The sequence below is a fragment of the Erpetoichthys calabaricus genome, chromosome 3 (genome assembly GCF_900747795.2).
Source record: "Erpetoichthys calabaricus chromosome 3, fErpCal1.3, whole genome shotgun sequence".
NCBI lineage: Eukaryota > Metazoa > Chordata > Cladistia > Polypteriformes > Polypteridae > Erpetoichthys > Erpetoichthys calabaricus.
In genome coordinates, this window is record NC_041396.2 from 202,340,681 (window position 1) to 202,361,347 (window position 20,667).

At 38.5% G+C, this 20,667-nt stretch overlaps 1 protein-coding gene across 2 annotated transcripts in view; it reads left to right on the plus strand.

Annotated features, from left to right (window-relative positions):
- Positions 1–18,472, plus strand: part of echdc1 (enoyl CoA hydratase domain containing 1) — a 31,860-nt gene extending 13,388 nt beyond the window's left edge. For both annotated transcript variants that reach the window (XM_028797675.2, XM_051924549.1), the window contains exons 4-6: positions 725–777; positions 1,322–1,402; positions 14,619–18,472. In XM_028797675.2, coding sequence (XP_028653508.2) covers positions 725–777; positions 1,322–1,402; positions 14,619–15,024 — 540 coding nt within the window. In that variant the 3' untranslated portion in view covers positions 15,025–18,472. The remainder of the gene's footprint in view (positions 1–724; positions 778–1,321; positions 1,403–14,618) is intronic.
- Positions 18,473–20,667: the final 2,195 nt, after the last annotated feature.

Sequence of the window (20,667 nt, forward strand, 5' to 3'; positions counted from 1 at the left end):
ATTTACTGGTTCAGCATTTAGTCTTGTGAATCTAGAACGTATTTAAGCAGTATGTGCATTCATAGCTAATAAATCATATTTCAAAATCATCATTACACAAAATATTGCTAAGTTACACTGCTCAGCTTATCAAATGATTTTGTGTAGGACTGATTACAGGTAGAGGTTACTAAAGGTAAAAATATGGAAGTTAATTTTGAATCAGAAGATTGTTGATTGTGTTGGACAGGTTGTCTAATAGGATGTTCGCTAAGAAGTCCTGAAACTCCAACTCATTCTTCCCCAGTGTCTGTAGAATGCGTACTGTAATGACTGTCTCTATTAAGCTGTCTGCTTCCTTTTTGAGAAGATGCTGTACAGTAGTGTCAAGCTGAACTTAAAATATCAGTCCTTTAGTTTTACATCTTAGTGCTGGCTTACTGTTACTTTATTAGCCTAATGACTTACTTTATGAATAAATTACTCTTTAATTTGTGAATTTGTAATTTACTGTTTATATACAGTATAAACACATTTGTATATACTTTAAAATATACTGTGTTACACAAAGATTGAAGCTGCTATGTGTATTACTATATGTACTATTACATACAGGTACATTAAAATAAACATAAATAATTTGGTCATTTTCATTGTCATTTAACATATTCAAATTTTGTAGCTTTTTAGATAAATGTTTAAGTATAAAATGTTGAATGATGATGTTTAATTTTGACTTTTTTAGGATGGCATGAAGATGTGTATGTTCATGCAAAACACTTTGACAAATCTCATGAGGTAATTTACTTGCCATTCCTAATTTTCCATTTTCTGTTTAAGAACTATGTGCAGACTTCTGTTTAGTTTGGATGAAAAGTAGAATACTATTAAGGCTGAAAGCCTGACTCCTAGGTGATATGTTTCAGTTTTTTAAAATTACTTTTCAATTTGCATTATGTGACCTAGAATAATTTGAAAAGTAAATAGTTCTGTTACCTATGGCAGAAGATGCAAATAAGAAAGTTTTTTTTACATTTTTATTTTAATTAAGAATATGTTTATGTATTAAACTAAAACAGTACAAAATTTCAGTATTCCTTGTTAGTCCACTTTGTTTGGTTGCATATTCATACTGAGTCACACCATGTGTTTTCAGTGTGCAATTACTATATATATCTGAAAACTTTATTATATGTATTTATTGTATTCATTGTATAACTTATTTAAATTTGCAAGCAAACCTTTCTAAAGATGTATACTTAAAATACCTAATTTCTAAAGCTGAAACATGTTTATAACCTATAATTTTTTGTTCACATTCAAATCCATGTTCTCAGTGTAGATTGCCTCTAATCAGTGTGGCACTAATAGAAGGGAAAGCACTGGGTGGTGGAGCTGAACTCTGTACGGCTTGTGACTTCAGGTATGGTTTAATGAGCAAAGTAGTTTTTGTGAGTGACAAAGTTTGGTTATATTAAAACAAATAAATACTCATCACATCTGGGAAATGTATTTATGAAAGATTACATAATATTTTTCAGAATAAATCTAAATGTTTAATATTATGGGTTATGCATTTATATTTACCTACAAAGGCCTTTCCAGCATTTACTTGGAATGCTTTAGAATTGGGTAAAGAGGTAGGGAAAAAGTAGTGGATGAAAGGGTGCTTTACCATTATAAATTGTGTTTCTTCTCTTAATGTGTACCCATCCTGCTTATTACATTTTTAATGCATAAAGCTAAAATACAGCAACCTATAGAAAAATACATTCTATTTTACTTGGCTGCTGAGTAAATTCAATATATGGAACATCCATCCATCCATTATCCAACACGCTATATCCTAACTAGAGGGTCACGTGGGTCTGCTGGAGCCAATCCCAGCCAACACAGGGCGCAAGGCAGGAAACAAACCCTGGGCAGGGCGCCGGCCCACCGCAGGGCACACACACACACACACCAAGCACACACTAGGGACAATTTGGAATCGCCAATGCACCTAACCTGCATGTCTTTGGACTGTGGGAGGAAACTGGAGTACTCGGAGGAAACCCATGCAGACACGGGGAGATCATGCAAACTCCTCACAGGGAGGACCCGGCAAGTGAACCCAGGTCTATATGGAACATATGCATGTTAATTTGAAGTCTATAGTATATGGGTTAGCAGTTTTTGTCATACTTATCCAGCCACTCAAATTCTTGTACTGCTTTTTTCAGCCATTACTAAAAGAACTGACTCTTTTTTACAAAAGCCTACCATTGATGAATGATTTTTATCATTTTCATTCATTATGTAGACAATTGGGAAAGTGCCACATTTTGTGGCTTATTTACAAAGAATTCAATATATGGTTGCTGGATGACTTAAATTGATCTGAGTTATTATTGAATAACACATTCAGTGTCTGTAGTACTTGCAGACCAGAGATATAGTGGAAGTCAGTATTTAATGTACAAGTAAACAAGAATCATACAGCTGCCCAGAGGAATATTTCAGTGTTGGTTTTAAGGAGGCAAGTCATTTATCAAGTAGTAGGATGTTCATAGTTGTAGTGCATAGTGCTTAACACAAGAGGGTACTGTGGTTCCTTCAGTTTTTGCTTGTGTAGTCCTTCACATGTTTTTGCTCAAATGGATATTAATATTCACACTGTGATGGGCTAGCACCCTATCCAGGGACTGTTCCTGACTTATGACCTATGCTTGCTGGGATAGGCTCCAGCTTCCAGGTTAACCCTACTCAGGATAAACTCAGTTTAGAAAATGGTTGGTTGGATTGATGAATTTTAGTGTTAGCTGAAGTAACCATGTCTTTTTGGGTAAGTTTTTAAATCTGAAAGTTAGGAACTTTGTTTTATTTTAAGAATTTAGTTTTCTTAAATACTTATTTTTTACCAAAGAAAGTGAAGTTTTAAAAATTACAATATATGTGTTTCAATATATAACAATTATTTACAACTAGCCAACCCGCGGCGTAGCATACGCCACATAATCACGCTGCTTCTTTAATGATTTTTAAGCGCAGGGAAAAAAATGAACATTTGCAAAATTTGTAATTTAATAAACCACCAAGAAAATTAACATTGCAATAATGCACGCTACAAACCAACATACAATCTTCGTTCAGTATGCAGTGCCTGCTCATGTGCCCGCCCCCAACTCCTAACCTGAGTCGCTTTCATCTGTGCACCTCTGAGCCACGTTGTCTTTTCATTGTTCTTTGCGGTTCCGGGTGCTTTTCTATATATAATCCACCAAGTCACCGGACCATGGTAGTAGCGGGGTGGGGGGGGGGGGGGGGGGGGGGTGTACAAAGGGCAGAGACATAATCAGTGCGAGCGTATGACCCGCACTTACTGGGTATTCCTTGTTCGTGGGGAGCAATAGCAAGCCCCGGTCTCCAGCACGAATGGGGTTCAACGGCCTACCCACGTCTCTTGGCGCTGAGTAGACACACGTTGATCCATTCAGTGTAGCGCGCATGCAGTACGGGACATCCAAGGGCATCAGAGACCTGTTAATGCTCAATCTCAGACATAATTATTTATTGATGGCTAAACACTTCCGGAAAGACACAGTTGTCTAAAAGGGGTGGGCTTGAGGATACAACAGTAAGTGAATGAAAAGCTGGAACTCTGGAGAGAGCAACATACAATTGTCTGTGACTGAAAACTGGTTTTGGCAGATACAGGTGATGTCACATTAGTGTGGCGAGCACGTGGGTGTGCACCCTGTGTGCACATACTGACAGCGTCAAAAGATGTCACCAGAAGGTTATCACATGTGTATTTGAGAGGCATGAGAACCTCGTAATGCCCATAATCCAAAGGACCGCTAAAGAGCAGGGATATGGAGAGACGTTGGGCCGGATTGTAAACTCGAGGAGAGGCATGAGGACGGTCTCGGAAGTAAATAGTGATAGTAGCTGGAAGCATTTGGGACATTGCCACAATTTTCTGCCTCGCCACCTTAGACTCCGGACATATTCATGTAGTTAGCGTATTGTTAAGCAGACTGTATAACAATGCTTCTGTGACTACCAACAACGGACACCACGTCGTCGAAGTTATCCCAATGTTGGCAAACAAAACCAACAGCCATGTTGCGAAGTTTGAGAGCAACAGTCTCGTCAATGACATTTTTCCAGAAAAACCCGACTGATAGAAACAAACAGTTACAGGATGCAGGAATTTGTATAACATTGAAAGAAGTGTTGTTTCCATGAAATACATTTGAAGCGGTAGCCATGGAGGGCAAATGAACAGTCAACGTGGCTCACAGCTGGATGGACTGTAGCACAGACCAAAGCGAGTGAGTATGTGTTTGGTGAGCTGTTGGGGGCGGGCACATGAGTAAGCCATGCCTCGAGAGCGAGGGTGGACGTGGGAGGACGTTTTGAGTTGGCGGGCGGTGCTCTGAGATGCGTTCCCTATCACGTGGAAGGAGGGTTAGAGTTTGTGGGTGGGGCTTCGTTGTTCATTTCCCATGGTTTTCAATGGTGGATGCGGTCGTGTGTCGTAACCGAAAAGAATAATGAAAAGTCAACGTGGTTCAGAGGTGCATGTGGACTGTAGCCCAGACGAAAGCGACTTACGGGGTGGTTGGTGAGTTGTTGCGTCCGGGCACATGAGCAGACAGTGTGAATGCCTGGAGAGCGAGGGTGGACGCGGGCCGGGGAATAAGAAGTGTTGGTGGGCGGGGAAACATTTTCCGTGTTCCTGCAGGACCATCTAAGAAGACGCATGTTTGTCGGGGATGCGAATCGCTGTATGTAGTGTGTAAAACAGTTTGCGATGGTGGACGTGGTCGTACGTTGTAACCGAAAAGTCATCGTGGCTCAGAGATGCATGTGGACTGTAGCACAGACGAACCGAAAAGTCATCGTGGCTCAGAGATGCATGTGGACTGTAGCACAGACGAACATGAATGACGCCGTGTTTTGTGAGTCGTCGCGTCCGAGTTGGTGGGCGTGGCTCTACGAGTTGTCGTCGTATCCAATGGTCTTGGAGTTGGTGGGCGTGGCTCCGTCCTGCGTGCGCCATGGGTGTCTTACTCGCTGGCGGCTTAGTGAATTATATATATAGATGTGTTAGTATATATATACTGTATATATCTCTATTATAAAAGGAAATCCTGGAAAGCAAAGCAAAAGCAAGGCTACGGTACGTGATCCTCTCGGAAGACATTTTAAAGACCCGCGAGAAAAAAGAGACTTGCCATGGTGCAAGACACGCCCTACTTGCAAGATAAGACCACGGGCAGAAAAAAAAAATCAGTAGTGTAAAGGCAGTCACACAGCACACACAGCTCCATGGCTCTCAGTGCATATAAAGTGTATAAGGTCAATATGGTAGAAAAGAAATGAATAGGGTAGAAATGAAACGTTGACAACTAAACGAAGAAGAAAGAAAAGCGCAGAGAAAAGAGACCCAAAAGTGGTGGAGAGAAAAAAATGCTAAAAAGAAAAACAATAATCTAGGTGCAAATTTAGAAAATAAGGAAAGTTATAATCAGCCCGGAACAAGTAGAACTGAAAACAAAGCACGTCCAGTAGGGCTCAGAATTAAAAGATTAGAATTAATAAACGGGAGCAGCGTTATACGTCCTGCAAGAAAGAGATTTAACCATGCCCAGGCCGGAAATAAAGGGCAATTATTGTTTTTACAATGTCACGCGAGATAAGTCAGTGAGCCATCATTTAAAACAAGTCCACAGACATCTAACTAAGCAGTTGTTGGATTGCTTTTGGCAGACAAGCATCATGTTCTCCCAGCTCTTAAAACAACTACATGCGACAAGCAGAACAGGCAGCTCGCCAGCAGGTTGAAGCCTTTTTTGTTTTAAGTGACTGATAGGTCCGATTGAGGGGGGCAGAGTACAGCACGGGAAGACTGATAGCAGGGTACTGGTTGATGCGGTAAGGGGGAGGCGATACCTGGGGGAGGAAGGGTCGGAGAGGGTGCTAGACAGTTGTGTTTGGGGTTACGAAGTCGGCGATTGTTCAAGTAAAACTTTTGTGACACTTTATTATGTCAGTCACTACAGTATCAAAAAAAAAAGATAGTAAAGATCTCATTAGCGCAAACAAAAGGTAATTAATCATCAGAGCCAGGTGTAATTGAAAAAATAGCAGGACAAAGCAAGGTCGTCCCACAACAGTTAAAGCAACCACAAGTTTAATTTCAAAGAATACACAATTCGGTCAGGTGTATATTTATGATGATGGAGAAGTGATGCAAATTTTAACAGGCGACAAGAAAGGTGATATATATATTCCGCGAATAACATTAGACACCAAAGGAGATCGTAATATGCCATTCGTATTAAAATGTGTACAGTTTACCGTGAGAATAGCTTTTGCTATGACAATTAACAAATCACAGGGACAACCATTAGAAAACATCGGATTATTTATTAGAGAAACAGAAACAATATTCAATCACGGGTGATTATACGTTGCGTTGTCACAATGTATCACCAAAAACGGATTCAAAATTCTATGCGATCTTGAAGAAAAGGTAATTCCAAATATTGTTTTTAATAAACCTTTAAAGTAAAAAGTGCAACTAATGAAACTGAAACAATTCCAAAGAAAAAGAAAGCTTTTAAAATTGTATATCCGATTAACCAAACAGCGGCACGGTGGCAAAGTGTGTAGTGCTGCTGCCTCGCAGTTAGGAGACCTGGGTTCACTTCAATAGTCCTCCCTGCGTGGAGTGTGCATGTTCTCCCCGTGTCTGCGTGGCTTTCCTCCGGGTGCTTCTTCCCACAGTCCAAAGACATGCAGGTTGGGTGGACTGACGATTCTAAATTGTCCCTAGTGTGTGCTTGGTGTGTGTGTGCGAGCCCTGCGATGGGCTAGCACCCTGCCCGGGGTTTATTTCCTGCCTTGCGCCCTGTGTTGGCTGGGATTGGCTCCAGCAGACCCCCGTGACCCTGTGTTAGGATATAGCGGGTTGGGTGATGGATGGATTAACCAAACACAGGGGTTGGCGAGCGAAGTGAGCAGGGGACGGAGCCCCCTAGTATATATATAAATAAATCATATATCTTTTTGAACAGGCAAATATGACTATGTATAGTTTAGTAATTGGATAATAAAAAAACAGACTTTAACAAGTATTAAATAGTGCAGGCAGCAACCTATTACAGAAGCTTGTAGTTCTCTCTGTTATTGTTTATGATATAAATTCTGTAAAACATAAATTTCTCCTTGGGACAAATAAAGAATTATCTGTATATCTAGTCTAACAAGGATGTTCCAATACCTGTGTCTTTAACTTTAAAATTCCAAACAGCTCAGTAAGTACAAATGAAACTACAATAAATCACAATTCAGAGGCAGTCTGTTTTAGAGGCAGTTAAGTTTTATAGCTGCTCTAATAGACTTGTGTCCAAAGAGACCAATGGTAAGGATAAATAAAAACTAAAGAGCAAAAATAAATAACATATCTCTTAACATTTCCCTTCTGATCTTCTCATTTGCTTTGAAAACAAACTAAATGCAGTTATTACGCCATTGTTAAACCAATAAGTAATAAAGCAAGTCACTATCTATAAAAGATCTATTTGTAATTGAGATAGTGATTTAAAGTTTAGAGGTAAAACCATATTCATAGTCTGCACTGGATACTAGGAGGGTTCCTTCAAATCTCATTAAATGTCACCATATCCAGATAAAATTAGACTAGTTTGCTTTTTTAATTAATTAATCAATCAATCAATTCCACTACAAAACTAAATCCAATGTACTGATGAATTATGACATTTTCAGCATAGAAAGTTGACCAACACTATAAAAATACTTGATTTACAGTCAAAATAACCTCATTCTTTGTAAATCTGGCTGTCAAATTGGTACATGGGATATTGTTTAAAGTTACTGTAATATTAATGTAAGTCTGATTATTTTGTTTGGAGCTTGTATCAAAAGATTTTTAATTTCATTACTGAATGAAACTGCTTCACACTATTAATTATATTTTGATCCACTTTTCTCATTCAAGGTGCTTTATGATGTACCAGGTTGCAGTCCTGAAATGAAATGTCTAATAAAGTTTGGTCTGAAAATTAATTCAAACTGTGCTCAGTTCATACCAGTCAGCTGTTCTGTGGAAATCTTGATGGTTTGCCCAGTGGGCAAGAGGTTACCATGAAGAGGAGGGTATCACATCACAGAACGGGGCCCAGGAAGGCAGAGAGAGTGAATGAGAGAAACTGAGACCTGGAAAAAAGATAAAACATTTTATTTATATAGCATATTTCCAGTGCCCAAAGTGCCATACATTATTCCCCTAGGACCATGGAGGTTAATGTGCCCAACAGGTACCAGGGATGCCTGGCTCCCCTCAGGTCAAGGAAGGCCAGGTGGAATACTTTCTGTCCTATAGATCAGGGGTCCCCAACCCCCGGTCCGCGGCCCACTACCGGTCCGCAGCCGTCTGACAGCCGGGCCGCGAGAGAACTGCCGGCAATGGCGACTCACTCAGACTTTTCAGAACGCTTGGCGGGCGGGGCTTTGCAGCGGTGCAGAGAGAGGAGAGAGACCGAGGTGAGAGACTATTACAGCAAAGTATTTTTATGGTCCTGACAGTTTCCCCATATGACATGAGTCTATAGAAATCACGTTACTACGAAGTACATTCAACAGATGCTTTCATTACAACGAAGTGACCTTGAAATGCTTGAACGAATCATCCACAGAGCAGTTAGATCTGTGGTCGCAGCTCAGTTGTGCACGTTTGCACAACAATCCCCAAACAGAAACAATGTAAAAAAATCTCTTTCTTTGAACTTTCCTCGTACTGTTTTTTTTTTTTTTTTTTTTTGCTGTTTTTGTTGTCTGTGGTTTTCATTGATTCCTTTTGCTTATTGCTTGTCAACATTTGAAAAACATCCATTGGAATTTAACTCATTGTCACCCTCCTATAGAAACGGCAGACACGAAAAAAAGATTGCAGTGTTAATGTTTGTGATGTGCAATCTGTTGGACTGGCAAATGTAAAGCATGTCTTTGTTATATGCAAAAAAAGAAGAAAAATCTCAGATTGCAAACGTATGCGAACTGCTTAATAACTTTAATAATAATAGAAATGTTATGTAAATTGTGTATAAAACTGCCCCCCCCCCCCCCCCCAACCAACCCCCTGACTGGTCCGTGGAAAAATTTGCATCTAATAAAGTGGTCCTTGCTGTCAAAAAGGTTGGGTACCACTGCTATAGATGACAGGAGATGCTTCCTCATCAGGAGTGGAATCATATTGCCCTTTTAAAGGTGGAGTACAGGCAGAAGGCTGATCATTACCTCACAGCCCAGAAGGTGGCAGTACATGGTCCCTGAGTGGAAAGAGTGTGACTTTGTGTCCCTTTTTACTGAGGCTACCTGAAAGATATCTGTCCTTTTAAGAGCTATAGAAAGGCTTAAAGGATATAGCAATTTTTAGGGCTGCCAGAGGGCACTATCACTTAATGGCTCTGATCCTTATTTAAGTTTTATTGAGCTTATAGATCATAACTTTTTAAATGTTGTTTAAAAGTAAGTTAAACTAACTCGTACTAAATATTGAACAACCCTCCCTTCCTCAGCTCAAAAAGTTTTATGAACAGCTTACCCAGTATGAAGCAGTTCCACTTTTGTTACATGAAAAAACAGATTAAAACATAGCTAAACAATAAAAATGAGCCTTCAGTAGTTTTAAATTCATCAATTGAAGGTGCATCCTTAATGTAGTAAGGCAGAGAACCAAGTGCAGCTACTGTAAAAACTCCCCTCTTAGTTTTACACTTAGTATGAGGGACCACAAGAAACAGGTGACCGGTAGACCTACAACTGAAGTCAGAAGTTTACATTCAAATAAGGTGAATTCTTTAAAACTCACTCTAAAACCCTTCCCCAGATTTTATACTAACAAATTGCTTTGTTCAGGGCAAAAGTAATTTTTTTCAACAGTGTTAACAGACAACAGTGTGTTTCACTTTTTATTGACTATATCATAAATCCAATGGGTCGCAAGTTTACATAGACTTTGTTAATATTTGGCAGCATTGCCTTAAAATTGTTTAACTTGAGCCAAATGTTTTGGGTAGCCTTATACGATCTTCTCACCATAAGCTGCTGGAATTTTGGCCCATTCCTCCAGACAGAACTAGTATGACTGGGGCAGGTTCATAGGCCTCCTTGCTCACACATGCTTTTTCAGTTCTGCCTACAAATTTTCAATTGCATTAAGGTCAGAGCTTTGTGATGGCCACTTCAATACCTTGATGTTGTTGTGTTTAAGACATTTTGCCACAACTTTGGAGGAATGCTTGGGGTCATTATCCATTTCGAAGACCCATTTGTGACTGAGCTTCAAGTTCCTTGTTGAACTCATGATGCCATCTGTTTTGTTGAAGTGCATCAGTCCATCTTGCAGCAAAGCACGCCCACAACATGATGGTCCCATTCACATGCTTGACGGTAGGGATGGTGTCCTTTGGCTTGCAAACTTGACCGTTTTTCCTCCAAACGTAGTGATTATCATTATGGCCAAGCAGTTTGATCTTGGATTCTTCAGACCAGAGGACATTTCTTCAGAAGGTATGATCATTGTCCCCATGTGCCATTGCAAAGTGCAGTCTGGAATTTTTATGGCGGCTTTCGCTCAGTGGCTTCTTCCTGGCTGAGCAGCCTTTCAGGTTACGTATGTCGATATAGGATTTGTTTTACTGTGGATATAGATACTTGTCTACCTGTTTCCTTCACCATCTTCACAAGGTCCTGGGTCCTCTTCTGGGATTGATTTGCACTTTTCATGCCAAAGTACATTCTTCTCTAAGAAACAGAATATAATGTATGTATCTCCTTCCTCAGCGGTATAATGCAGTGTGGTCCCATGGTGTTTATTCTTGTGTATTATTGTTTATACAATGAAAGTGGAATCTTCAGGCATTTGGAAATTGTTCCCAAGAATGAACCAGACTTGTGGAGGTCCACATTTTTTTTTCTTTCGGTCTTGGCTGATTTCTTTTGCTTTTCCCATTATGTCAAGCAAAGAGGCAGTGACTTTGATGGTAGGCTTTAACATACATCCACATGTTCACTCCAGTTAGGCTAATTGGCTATCAGAAGCTAATTGTCTAATTGCCTAAAGGCTTGACATCATTTTCTGCAATTTTCCAAGCTGTTTAAAGGTACAGTTAACAAAGTGTATGTAAACTTGTGACCCACTGGAATTCTGATATAGTCATTAAAAAGTGAAATACTCTGTCTATGAACACTGTTAGAAAAAAATACTTTTCTTTTGTCTTGCACAAAGTAGATATCTTAATTGATATGCCAAATGTATAGTTTGGAGGGGTTATAAAGAATTAATCTTAAGTGTATGCAAACTTCTGACTTCAACTGTAATCTATCTGGTTGGCTGGTGTGGAGCACACAATTCAGATGAATAGGCAGGAGCATATCCTTGTATTGATTTAAAAATTAGCAGCAAAATTTTAAAATCGATTCTGAAACTAACAGGCAGCCAATGTAAAGAGGCTAAAATTGGAGTTACAGAGGCAAACTTTCTTGCACTAACCAAAAAACGAACAGCAGCATTCTGAATCGCTTACAGCCTGCACACCTGCTGATCTCAGAAAAAAGAGGTGCAGTAATCAGGCCAAGAAAAAAATTAAGTTTGAGTAACTTTCTCAAGATCCCTAGGAGAATAAAAAGGCTTAACCTTGGTTAAAAGACAAAGCTGGAAAAAGCAACTCTTGATCACAGAACTAATCTCTTTCTCAAAAGATAGGTTACTGTCAAAAATAACCCCAACATTCCAAACTTGAGATTTACAAAACTGCATGAAAGTGCCAAGATGTTCAAAACTAATTTGAGTTTTGGTTGCTGGACCAACTATCAGCACTTCCATTTTATTATGATTGAGATAAAAAAATTTGTTAGCCATCGAGGATCTCCGTTCATCAAGACAATTGTACAACCAATTCATTGCAGAGTTGCAGACAGGAATATGAACCTGCGTGTCATCAGCACAACAATGAAAAGTAACAGTAAATTTCCTAAAGATAGTTCCTATAGGATGAAGATCTATAGAAAATAAAATAAAAACTCAAAATGTATCCTTGAGGAACACCACATTCAAGAGGAACACTTGACGATAAAGAGGAATTTAGAGTCACGGAAAAAGTCTACCAGTGAGATATGACCCAAACCAGTTAAGAACAGTCCCTTTGCAGCACCAGATGATCAAGCCGCAACATCAAGGTTTCATGATCAATAATGTCAAAAGCTACTGAAAGATCTAGAAGGACAAGGACTGCTGTCCCACCTGAGTCAGTTATAAGAGAATTGTCATTAAATGCTTTCAGGAAGGCACTCTCAACCCCATTATAACGCCTAAAGCGAGAGAGATCTTATTATAAATTATTAGAGTTAAGATGATCAATCAAGTGATCATAAATCCATCCATCCATTTTCCAACCCGCTGAAGCCAAACACAGGGTCACGGGGGTCTGCTGGAGCCAATCCCAGCCAACACACGGCACAAGGCAGGAACCAATCCCGGGCAGGGTGCCAACCCACCGCAGGACACACACAAACACACCCACACACCGAGCACACACTAGGGCCAATTTAGAATCGCCAATCCACCTAACCTGCATGTCTTTGGACTGTGGGAGGAAACCAGAGCACCCGGAGGAAACCCACGCAGATACGGGGAGAACATGCAAACTCCACGCAGGGAGGACCTGGGAAGCGAACCCAGGTCCCCAGGTCTCCCAACTGCGAGGCAGCAGCGCTACCCACTGCGCCACTGTGCCACCCGTGATCATAAATAATTCTTTCTAATATTTTAGCCAAAAATGGCAATTGAGAAATTAGGCAAAAATGGCTAATACTCCTTGAGCTAGCTCTGCCTGTTTAAGACAAGGTTGCACCACTGCATGTTTAAAAAATGAGGGTACAACACCCTTGCAAACAGAACCATTAATAATTGCCAACAATAGTGAGCCAAGGACATCTGATAAAAGTTGTGGTGGAACAAAATCAACAGAGCAAAAGGTAGGTCTAAGTTTGTCAATAATAATTTTCATCTGTGAAAGAGTAGTTCAAAAGAATCCACAATTGCCACATAATGGCTTAGCTTATGAATATTAACCATCACTTAAATCACAAAATATAACAAGTTGTTTGGAAACCACAGGAAGAATATTGCCCTGATTCTGCAATGCATTTAGGCCATGTAAACCTTTATGATCAGAAATGTAGCAATCAATATAATCAAAACATCTCTCTCACTTGTATGGTTTACTCAACATATCGGTAGTTTCGTCTCTAAAGCTGCTACTTAAATCAATCAAAAGGTTTCATACTCCTCTGCCTCACTTAAAATTACACAAAACCCTCCCCATTTTTAACTTTGTCATTGCTTGCATAACATAATTATTCACATTGCAATGTTGGTCACTATACATTTTCCAGCCGACTGTTTCCAGTATGGGACCATGATAGCCGGAATCTGACCAGGCTACTTTTGGCACAAGGCAAACTTATATGGAGTGAAAGTCAATTGCAAGGCACAGTCATGCATACAACACTCACACGTATTATTTATTTATTAAGTGTTATGCAGTATTTGATCTAGTCTTGTTGTTGCATATTGCTATGATGTGTCACATATTGTGTTGTGTTCTCATATCGATATTGATATGAGGTGAGACACAAAAATAACCGGATTGGTAAAAAAAATATATTTATTGATGAATTACAGCATTCTAAACATTGTCACCTTCTATATACAGTACTTCCCCTCCCAATCTCTACACCACTCCATATGTATCTTCCATTGATTGAAACAGTGTTGTAAGTCTTCTGGCTTGAGGCTCTTCAACAGGCTTGCCGTTTCTGTCTTTACTTCATCCATTGAAGAAAAATGTGTTTCCTTCAGGTCACTTTTAATTTTCGGGAAAAAGTAAAAATCACAGGGAGCTAAATCGGGCAAATAAGGAGGATGATTAAGGACAGGAATGTTTTTGTTAGTCAAAAACTGCTTTACGGAAAAAGCATTGTGTGTGGGAGCACTCAACCCCCTCTCGACCTGAGCGTTGAACGCCTTTCACATTTTCTTGTCCTTCCTTGAAACGTTTGTGCCACTCAAAAACTTTTGTGTGAGACAAACTGTTATCACCGTACACTGTTTCTGTGGCTGTTTTGTTCAGTTTTGCGAGACATTTGATGTTGATAGCGGCAACTCGTGTAGCGATTGTTGTGCAAATACCGACTTGGCTATTCACAGGATATACCTAGCTGGTCGGCGGTTTGAGAGGGCGTGTAGAAGGGGATATAGATCAATGATTCACGTTCAGCTGACCTCCAGACAGTTTTCCAGGAAAGCCCCAAGCCCAGTCCGGTTATTTTTGTGTCTCACCTTGTATATTGTGCATGTAACACTTAATTCAATTCCTCTCAACTATGATGAAATGGTTTTTAATTTAGTGCTTTTAACTTTTTTGGTTAATAAGTATTACACCACTGAAACTTGGACAGGTAGTTGTTGTTGAACCAGCACTTGCCTCTGTTTATATGTGCAGCATGAAAGTAAACCTTGTTCATACATTTTACTGACATGATTATCATTTGTTCTTTTTTAGGTTAATGATGCCACAAAGTGAGATTCGATTTGTTCATAAACACATGGGCTTAGTTCCAGGTTGGGGTGGTGCCTCTAGGCTGATTCGTATAATTGGAGGCAGAAACGCCCTGATACTTTTAAGCAGTGCTCGAAAAGTGGATCCAGAATATGGACTAGCCATAGGGTTAGCTGATGCTGTAATAACGCCGTCTGATCAGAGTGGATCCTTAGAAGCAGCTGAGAAGTGGCTTAGTGAGTATATTAAAGGACCGGCCACAGTCGTCAGAGCTGTGAAACAGGTTGTCTTGTCTGGGAGGGAACTGGACCTAGAGGAATCCTTAAAAGCAGAAAAAACTATTTTTGGGAATGTGTGGGGAGCACCTGCAAACCTTGAGGCTCTGGCTCAAGGTTCAAAGCACAAGTGAAAATGAATTTATAACTAACACATCCTGAACTTTATAAGCCAATGTAAAAAGATACTGCCAATGAAGAAAATTCACTACAGAGATTATGGTTATTATGAAGCCACCTGGAATCATAAATAAACATGTCATCTTGGCATTCTCAACAGGATTTAATATTTGTGTTGTCAAGTTTTTAATTACATTGTGAAGAAAATTCTCATTGGTATCCTGTACATATCCAGCTGAAGAGTGGTACAGTATTAAGTTAAAATTTTTTATTTTTTTTAAGTCTGGTGATATGAAAGTGCTCAGTTCACAACATAAAGTAAGCCTGTAAGGGCAGACAAAATAATGGAAACATTGCATGAAAAAAGAGTTAAACTTAGATGCATCTAAATCACATTTATAAATACAGAAGCAAAGGTCAGTCATGTTAGGTTGATTGCCAGTTAGCAGTATGTGTCAGCTATAAAAGAGGTCAGAGTTATCACTTGAATATCTGAGTTTTCGAAGGAACATTAGGCAACCAACAGAATTCCAAAGAGGCCATATAGTCGGTGCTTAAACTGCAGATCAGAAAAATGCAAGAGTATTTTTTGCATCAAACAGTCTCAAAAATAATGTGCGGGTCATTACAAGTCAAATCAACCAATGGCCCATTTACTTCGGACTTGAAAAATTACTAGATGTACCCATGTTAGTCAGGACACACCTTGTAAATTTTTTTTGATGTAAGATCAATACTTTCAAAGATACAACCAGTTTACTGAGGGGAAGGGGGTGTCGATTTTATTCAACCTAATTTTTTTCATCAAATTTCACCATTCCACAGGCTCGAGAACTAAGCCACCAAGGAGGCTCAGACTTTGCACACTGAGACATTAGTTGGCATAGTATGTTTCGAAATTAAAACATTTGGTCCAAATGACCCTGCATGGTCAAAGCAGACCCTTAAAGTTGACCACAATTTAATTTGAGTGTTTGGCTTGTTTAGGCCTAAGAAACACATATTTGTAACCAACACAGAGTATTGATTTTTTTCCTTATTCATATGCATATATTGGCTTTCTGAAAAAGCAAAAAACGTAAAAGTAATTTTATCAGGGTGTGAACAGCAAACCTCTCAAATCCAAAAAAACATTTTGGATTTCATTTTCAGCATCCAAACTATCCTGCACAATTTTTCTATTGACCACCTAAGACAATATTTGTTAGGTGCGATTACAGTGTGTCATTACACTTCTTAGTGCACCTACAATAGTCAATGGGAGGCAGTACTACCTTAATTTCAAAGACAAAGATGCCCTACACTCTGCACTTTCATTTAAACAGAAATGAAATGGGTCACATTCCTGCAGCTGCAATACCAAAATGGCTCTGAGGCTAGGGATCTGCACTGGCAGTCGGAAGGTTGCTGGTTCGAATCCCATAAATGCCAATAGGGACTCTGCTCTGTTGGGCCCTTGAGCAAGGTCCTTAACCTGCAATTGCTGAGCGCTTTGAGAAGTGAGAAAAGCGCTATATAAATGCAAAGAATTATTATTAGAATTATTATGTTTACATTTCATTATAACTAGTGTTATATTTAAGGATAAATCAAGCAGCTGTTATTCACATGTTGTACTTAATGTGCCTTTGGTGATTTTCTTTTTTTTTCACTAACCCAATACCCAAGTTAATGATGAAAAACTTGATGATTATCATTACTGACAAATGTTGAATTTAACCCATGTTTAGAATGGAAAGTAAAAATGAAAGATTCACATAAGAAAAGTAAGACTTGTTTTTTGAGAAAGAAGGGACCGTGTAAGATACGGGAACATTTTTTTTTTAAATGTCTGGGCATTCCCACAGCGCATTAAGCTGGTCTGAAAATCAGACCCAAAATATTTTTTTCACATTTGAGAGGTCTGCTGGTCAAACCCTGATGCAGTTTATTTGTTTATAACCTTTTGAAAAGTCCTATGTATGTATCCAGACATGGAAAAAAATTCAGCAGGCTGTGTCAGTTACAAGTATGTTTTCTGAAAATCTAAACATGGCAAAGCCAAAGATACAAAATATTATTTTTTCCATTTTAGAAGATCTGCTTTTACCAAGTGGTGTCATTTGGACCAAACATTTTGATTTTGTTATAAACTATACCTACAAAGGTACCAGTGTGAAAGTTTTGAGCCTCCTAGGTGGTTTAGTTCTTGAGATGTGGCCTTGTGAAATTGATGAAAAAATAAAACAGTGTCACAATTGACACTTTCCTCACAAAATTGGTTGTATCTTAGAAAGTACTGATCTTACTTCAAAATAATTTTACAGAGTGTCTCCTGGATAACATGGGTACACCTGGCATTTTTGTCAGAATGTTTTGAGACTGAAAGAATTTCTGGAAAATCTGTTGACCCATGCCAAATATGCACAAACTGCATCAGCAAAGTTGAAGCTGACTGACAGGGATAGATGAGCAATTCACAGGATTGTTGGCACACGCCAATTCTTTGACCACTTCTCTACAAATACTGCATGCTGTGAGCTTCATAAAGTTTGAATTTATGTCAGAGCATTTGGAAACTGCATGTACAGTATCAGAGTCCAATGCACAAACACAATCTGGTGTAAGAAGCACACAACCTGAACCCTGGAACAATGGGAAATGGTAGGATTGGTCTCATGTGTAACCTTTCACCCTTTTTGTCCTGATTAGAATCTATTTATGTTTGGAGAAGGACAAAGAATATCTGCTGCCATATGCCAAACATAGAGGGGATCTATAATGCTTTGGATGTGCATTGCTCTTCCTGGTCTTCTCAGCCAAGGAATATGAGGTTGTTTTATAGAACCAGGTGCCCCCTATGGTGCAAACACATTTCCCTCATGATTTCCCGTATTCCAGTTTGATAATACTCTCATAGAGACAGACACACCAGATACATAGAGACATGAACACCAGAATGAGCGCAGCTGCCTGCCATGGCCTCCCCAATCACTAGATCTAAACATCATTGGACTTTTATGAGAGCTTTTGGAGTGTAGAGTGTGGAGTTGATTTCCACCTCTGTCACTGCTCAAATATCTGGAGGGTTTTTTTTTATGAAGACTAGTGCAACAACCAGCTACACCCAGTTCAGGACTTGTATGACTGCATTCCAATGAGTAATTAAGAAGTTTGTGAAGACAGAGTAGCTCAGCTCCTTATTAGGCTGTTGATATTAACATATTTGTATGTGTTTTTGTCACTTTGCGTACTTGCTGTATTAAATTGTATAATTGCAGGGTATAGAAATGAACTTAAAATAAATACAGTCAAACACCAATGACAGTACAAGTTTTAAATGTTGCCATGCCCATTAATATGTTAATATTAATATGTTCATCCTGCATATAAATAATTACAATGTAAAATTTCATCACAATTCATTACAAACATATATTTGTTATTAAGTATACCAACTACAAATTAAAGGAAATAATATTATTTGTGTTGTCTTTTTTTAAGATTAATATAAAGTATACTATAGTGAAATTTTCAACCTTCTTTTAGTTTTTTCCTAAAACTAAAAATTCAGTGGTTGCATTGATACTTTATGGCTCTACCTAAATAGTCTTACTGCAAGTAAAAGGATGACAAAAAAACCTTTTAATAATATTAATAACTAGGGGGCTTCGCTCGCCAACCCCTGTGTTTGGTTTTCCTTTTAATTCAGAACTTCTGTAAAAACAATTTTTGTAATCTTGCGAGTCCCAATATGCTGAATCTTTTTAATGATGTCAGGATAGGTTTCTCTGTTTGGAATTTCAGCACAGACAAAACGATCTACATCATCAGCAGTTAATAATTTTTTTTACAAAGTAAAAAAGTAAGTAAAGTTCTGCATTGGACTCCTGTCTGTAAAGTCGTGCTATTTTCCTGTCACAGTTCCAAAAGTACATGGGGTTACCAAGGTAATACCCCAGCTTTTGTCTAGGTTTTTGTACAAGGGCTAGACAGAACGTTTTTGACTCCTGGGCTAAATTTAGCTTTTTAAATAAGCAGACAGATAAATATATATACACTAACAAAGTAACCAATAAATGCATGTGCGGTAAACTCCGTTTTTGAAATTCTCAAGATTCTTTATTTGTCACATGTATAGTTTATACAGGACAACACGCAGTGAAATGCATCCTGATCCGCTTATTAAAAACTGTGCAAAGTTAGAAGAATATCAATTCAATTAACAAAAAGTCATAGATTGAAAGATAACAGTATAGTAGAACATAATAAATAAGTAAAATTATGTGAATAAAGTAGAATTAAGTGTTAAGGTGCAATAGTGTTGTAATTATTGTGCAAAACCAAAGTTAGACTGGTGCATAGTTAAATGAGGCAGTTTGTTTGTTTGCGCCACTGCAATCTTTACTTTCTTTTTTTATATTTTCTAATTTTCCTACTTTCATATCCTTTAACTTTCTCCACATGTGTATAGCGCCAAGGTTTTTTTTTTTTTTTTTTTGAGCCTTTCTAATTTCCCTGGTTTTGTAGTCTTTAACCTGCTCTTTGTAAACGTCTTTATGAAGTTCTGCTTTGTCTCTTACTCATTGTCTTTTAATTCTGAGCTGGATTGGATGTGCTTTTTTTCAATTCCACTTGTTCCAGGCTGATAATTACTTTCCTTATTTTCTGAATTTGCACCTCGATTATTCTTTTTTGCTCTTTTTTCTCTCCAACGCATTTGAGTCTCTTTTCTCCACGCTGCTTTCTTCTTCGCTTAGATGTCAACATTTAATTTAAAACGTACTGTCCTTATACACTTTATGTGCACTTTCAGCCCTGGATCTGTGTGTGCTCAAATCCTTCACAAGACTTAATGTTTTGCTGCCTATTGTCCGATTTGATAGATTGTAAGTAGGGCGTGTCTTGCAAGAATCTCATGTTCTATGTCATCACGAGACGGTCCTGGGTCAATCTCTTGGCACAATTTCTCATGTTTATGGTTCCCCGCGAGACGCACCGTGGCAAGTCTCTTTGGTCTTGCGGGTCTTTAAAATGTCTTCCGAGAAGATCACGTATCGTAGCCTTGCTTTTGCTTTTCAGGACATGATTTCTTTTTATAATAGATAGATTATGATGTTGACTGCGCTGTGCTATCCATCAGTTGTTAATATTACCAAGCTCTTTTATTGATTTTATTGTAATCATTCCATACAAATAGATCAATTTTTACAAAAAATAGGATTGAAAACAAATCAACCCCCACCCCTGAGAAAGAGAGCATGGCCATCGGAGTAAAACTTAAAGCTAGTAAAAATAAATAAATGTATGAGTTTAATAGGCAGATAAAGATAAATGGAGAAGAAAAAGAAATGGGAAGAGAATCTACTTCCTCAGTGCTTTAAGAGCTTATTCTAAAATATTATTGATTAGATCCTGCCAGGTTTTGAAAAATTTCTGCACAGATCCTCTAAGTGAGAATTTGATTTTTTCTAATATCAAATAATATAAAACATCAGTTACCCACTGACTTAAAAGAGGAGAGGTAGGATTCTTCCAGTTTAGCAAAATAAGTCTGCATGCCAATAGTGTAGTAACGGCATTGATACTTTATGGCTCCACCTAAATAGTCTTACTGCAAGTAAAAGGATGACCTTTTTAAATTTAAATGCCATTTAATAATATTAATTATGATGTTG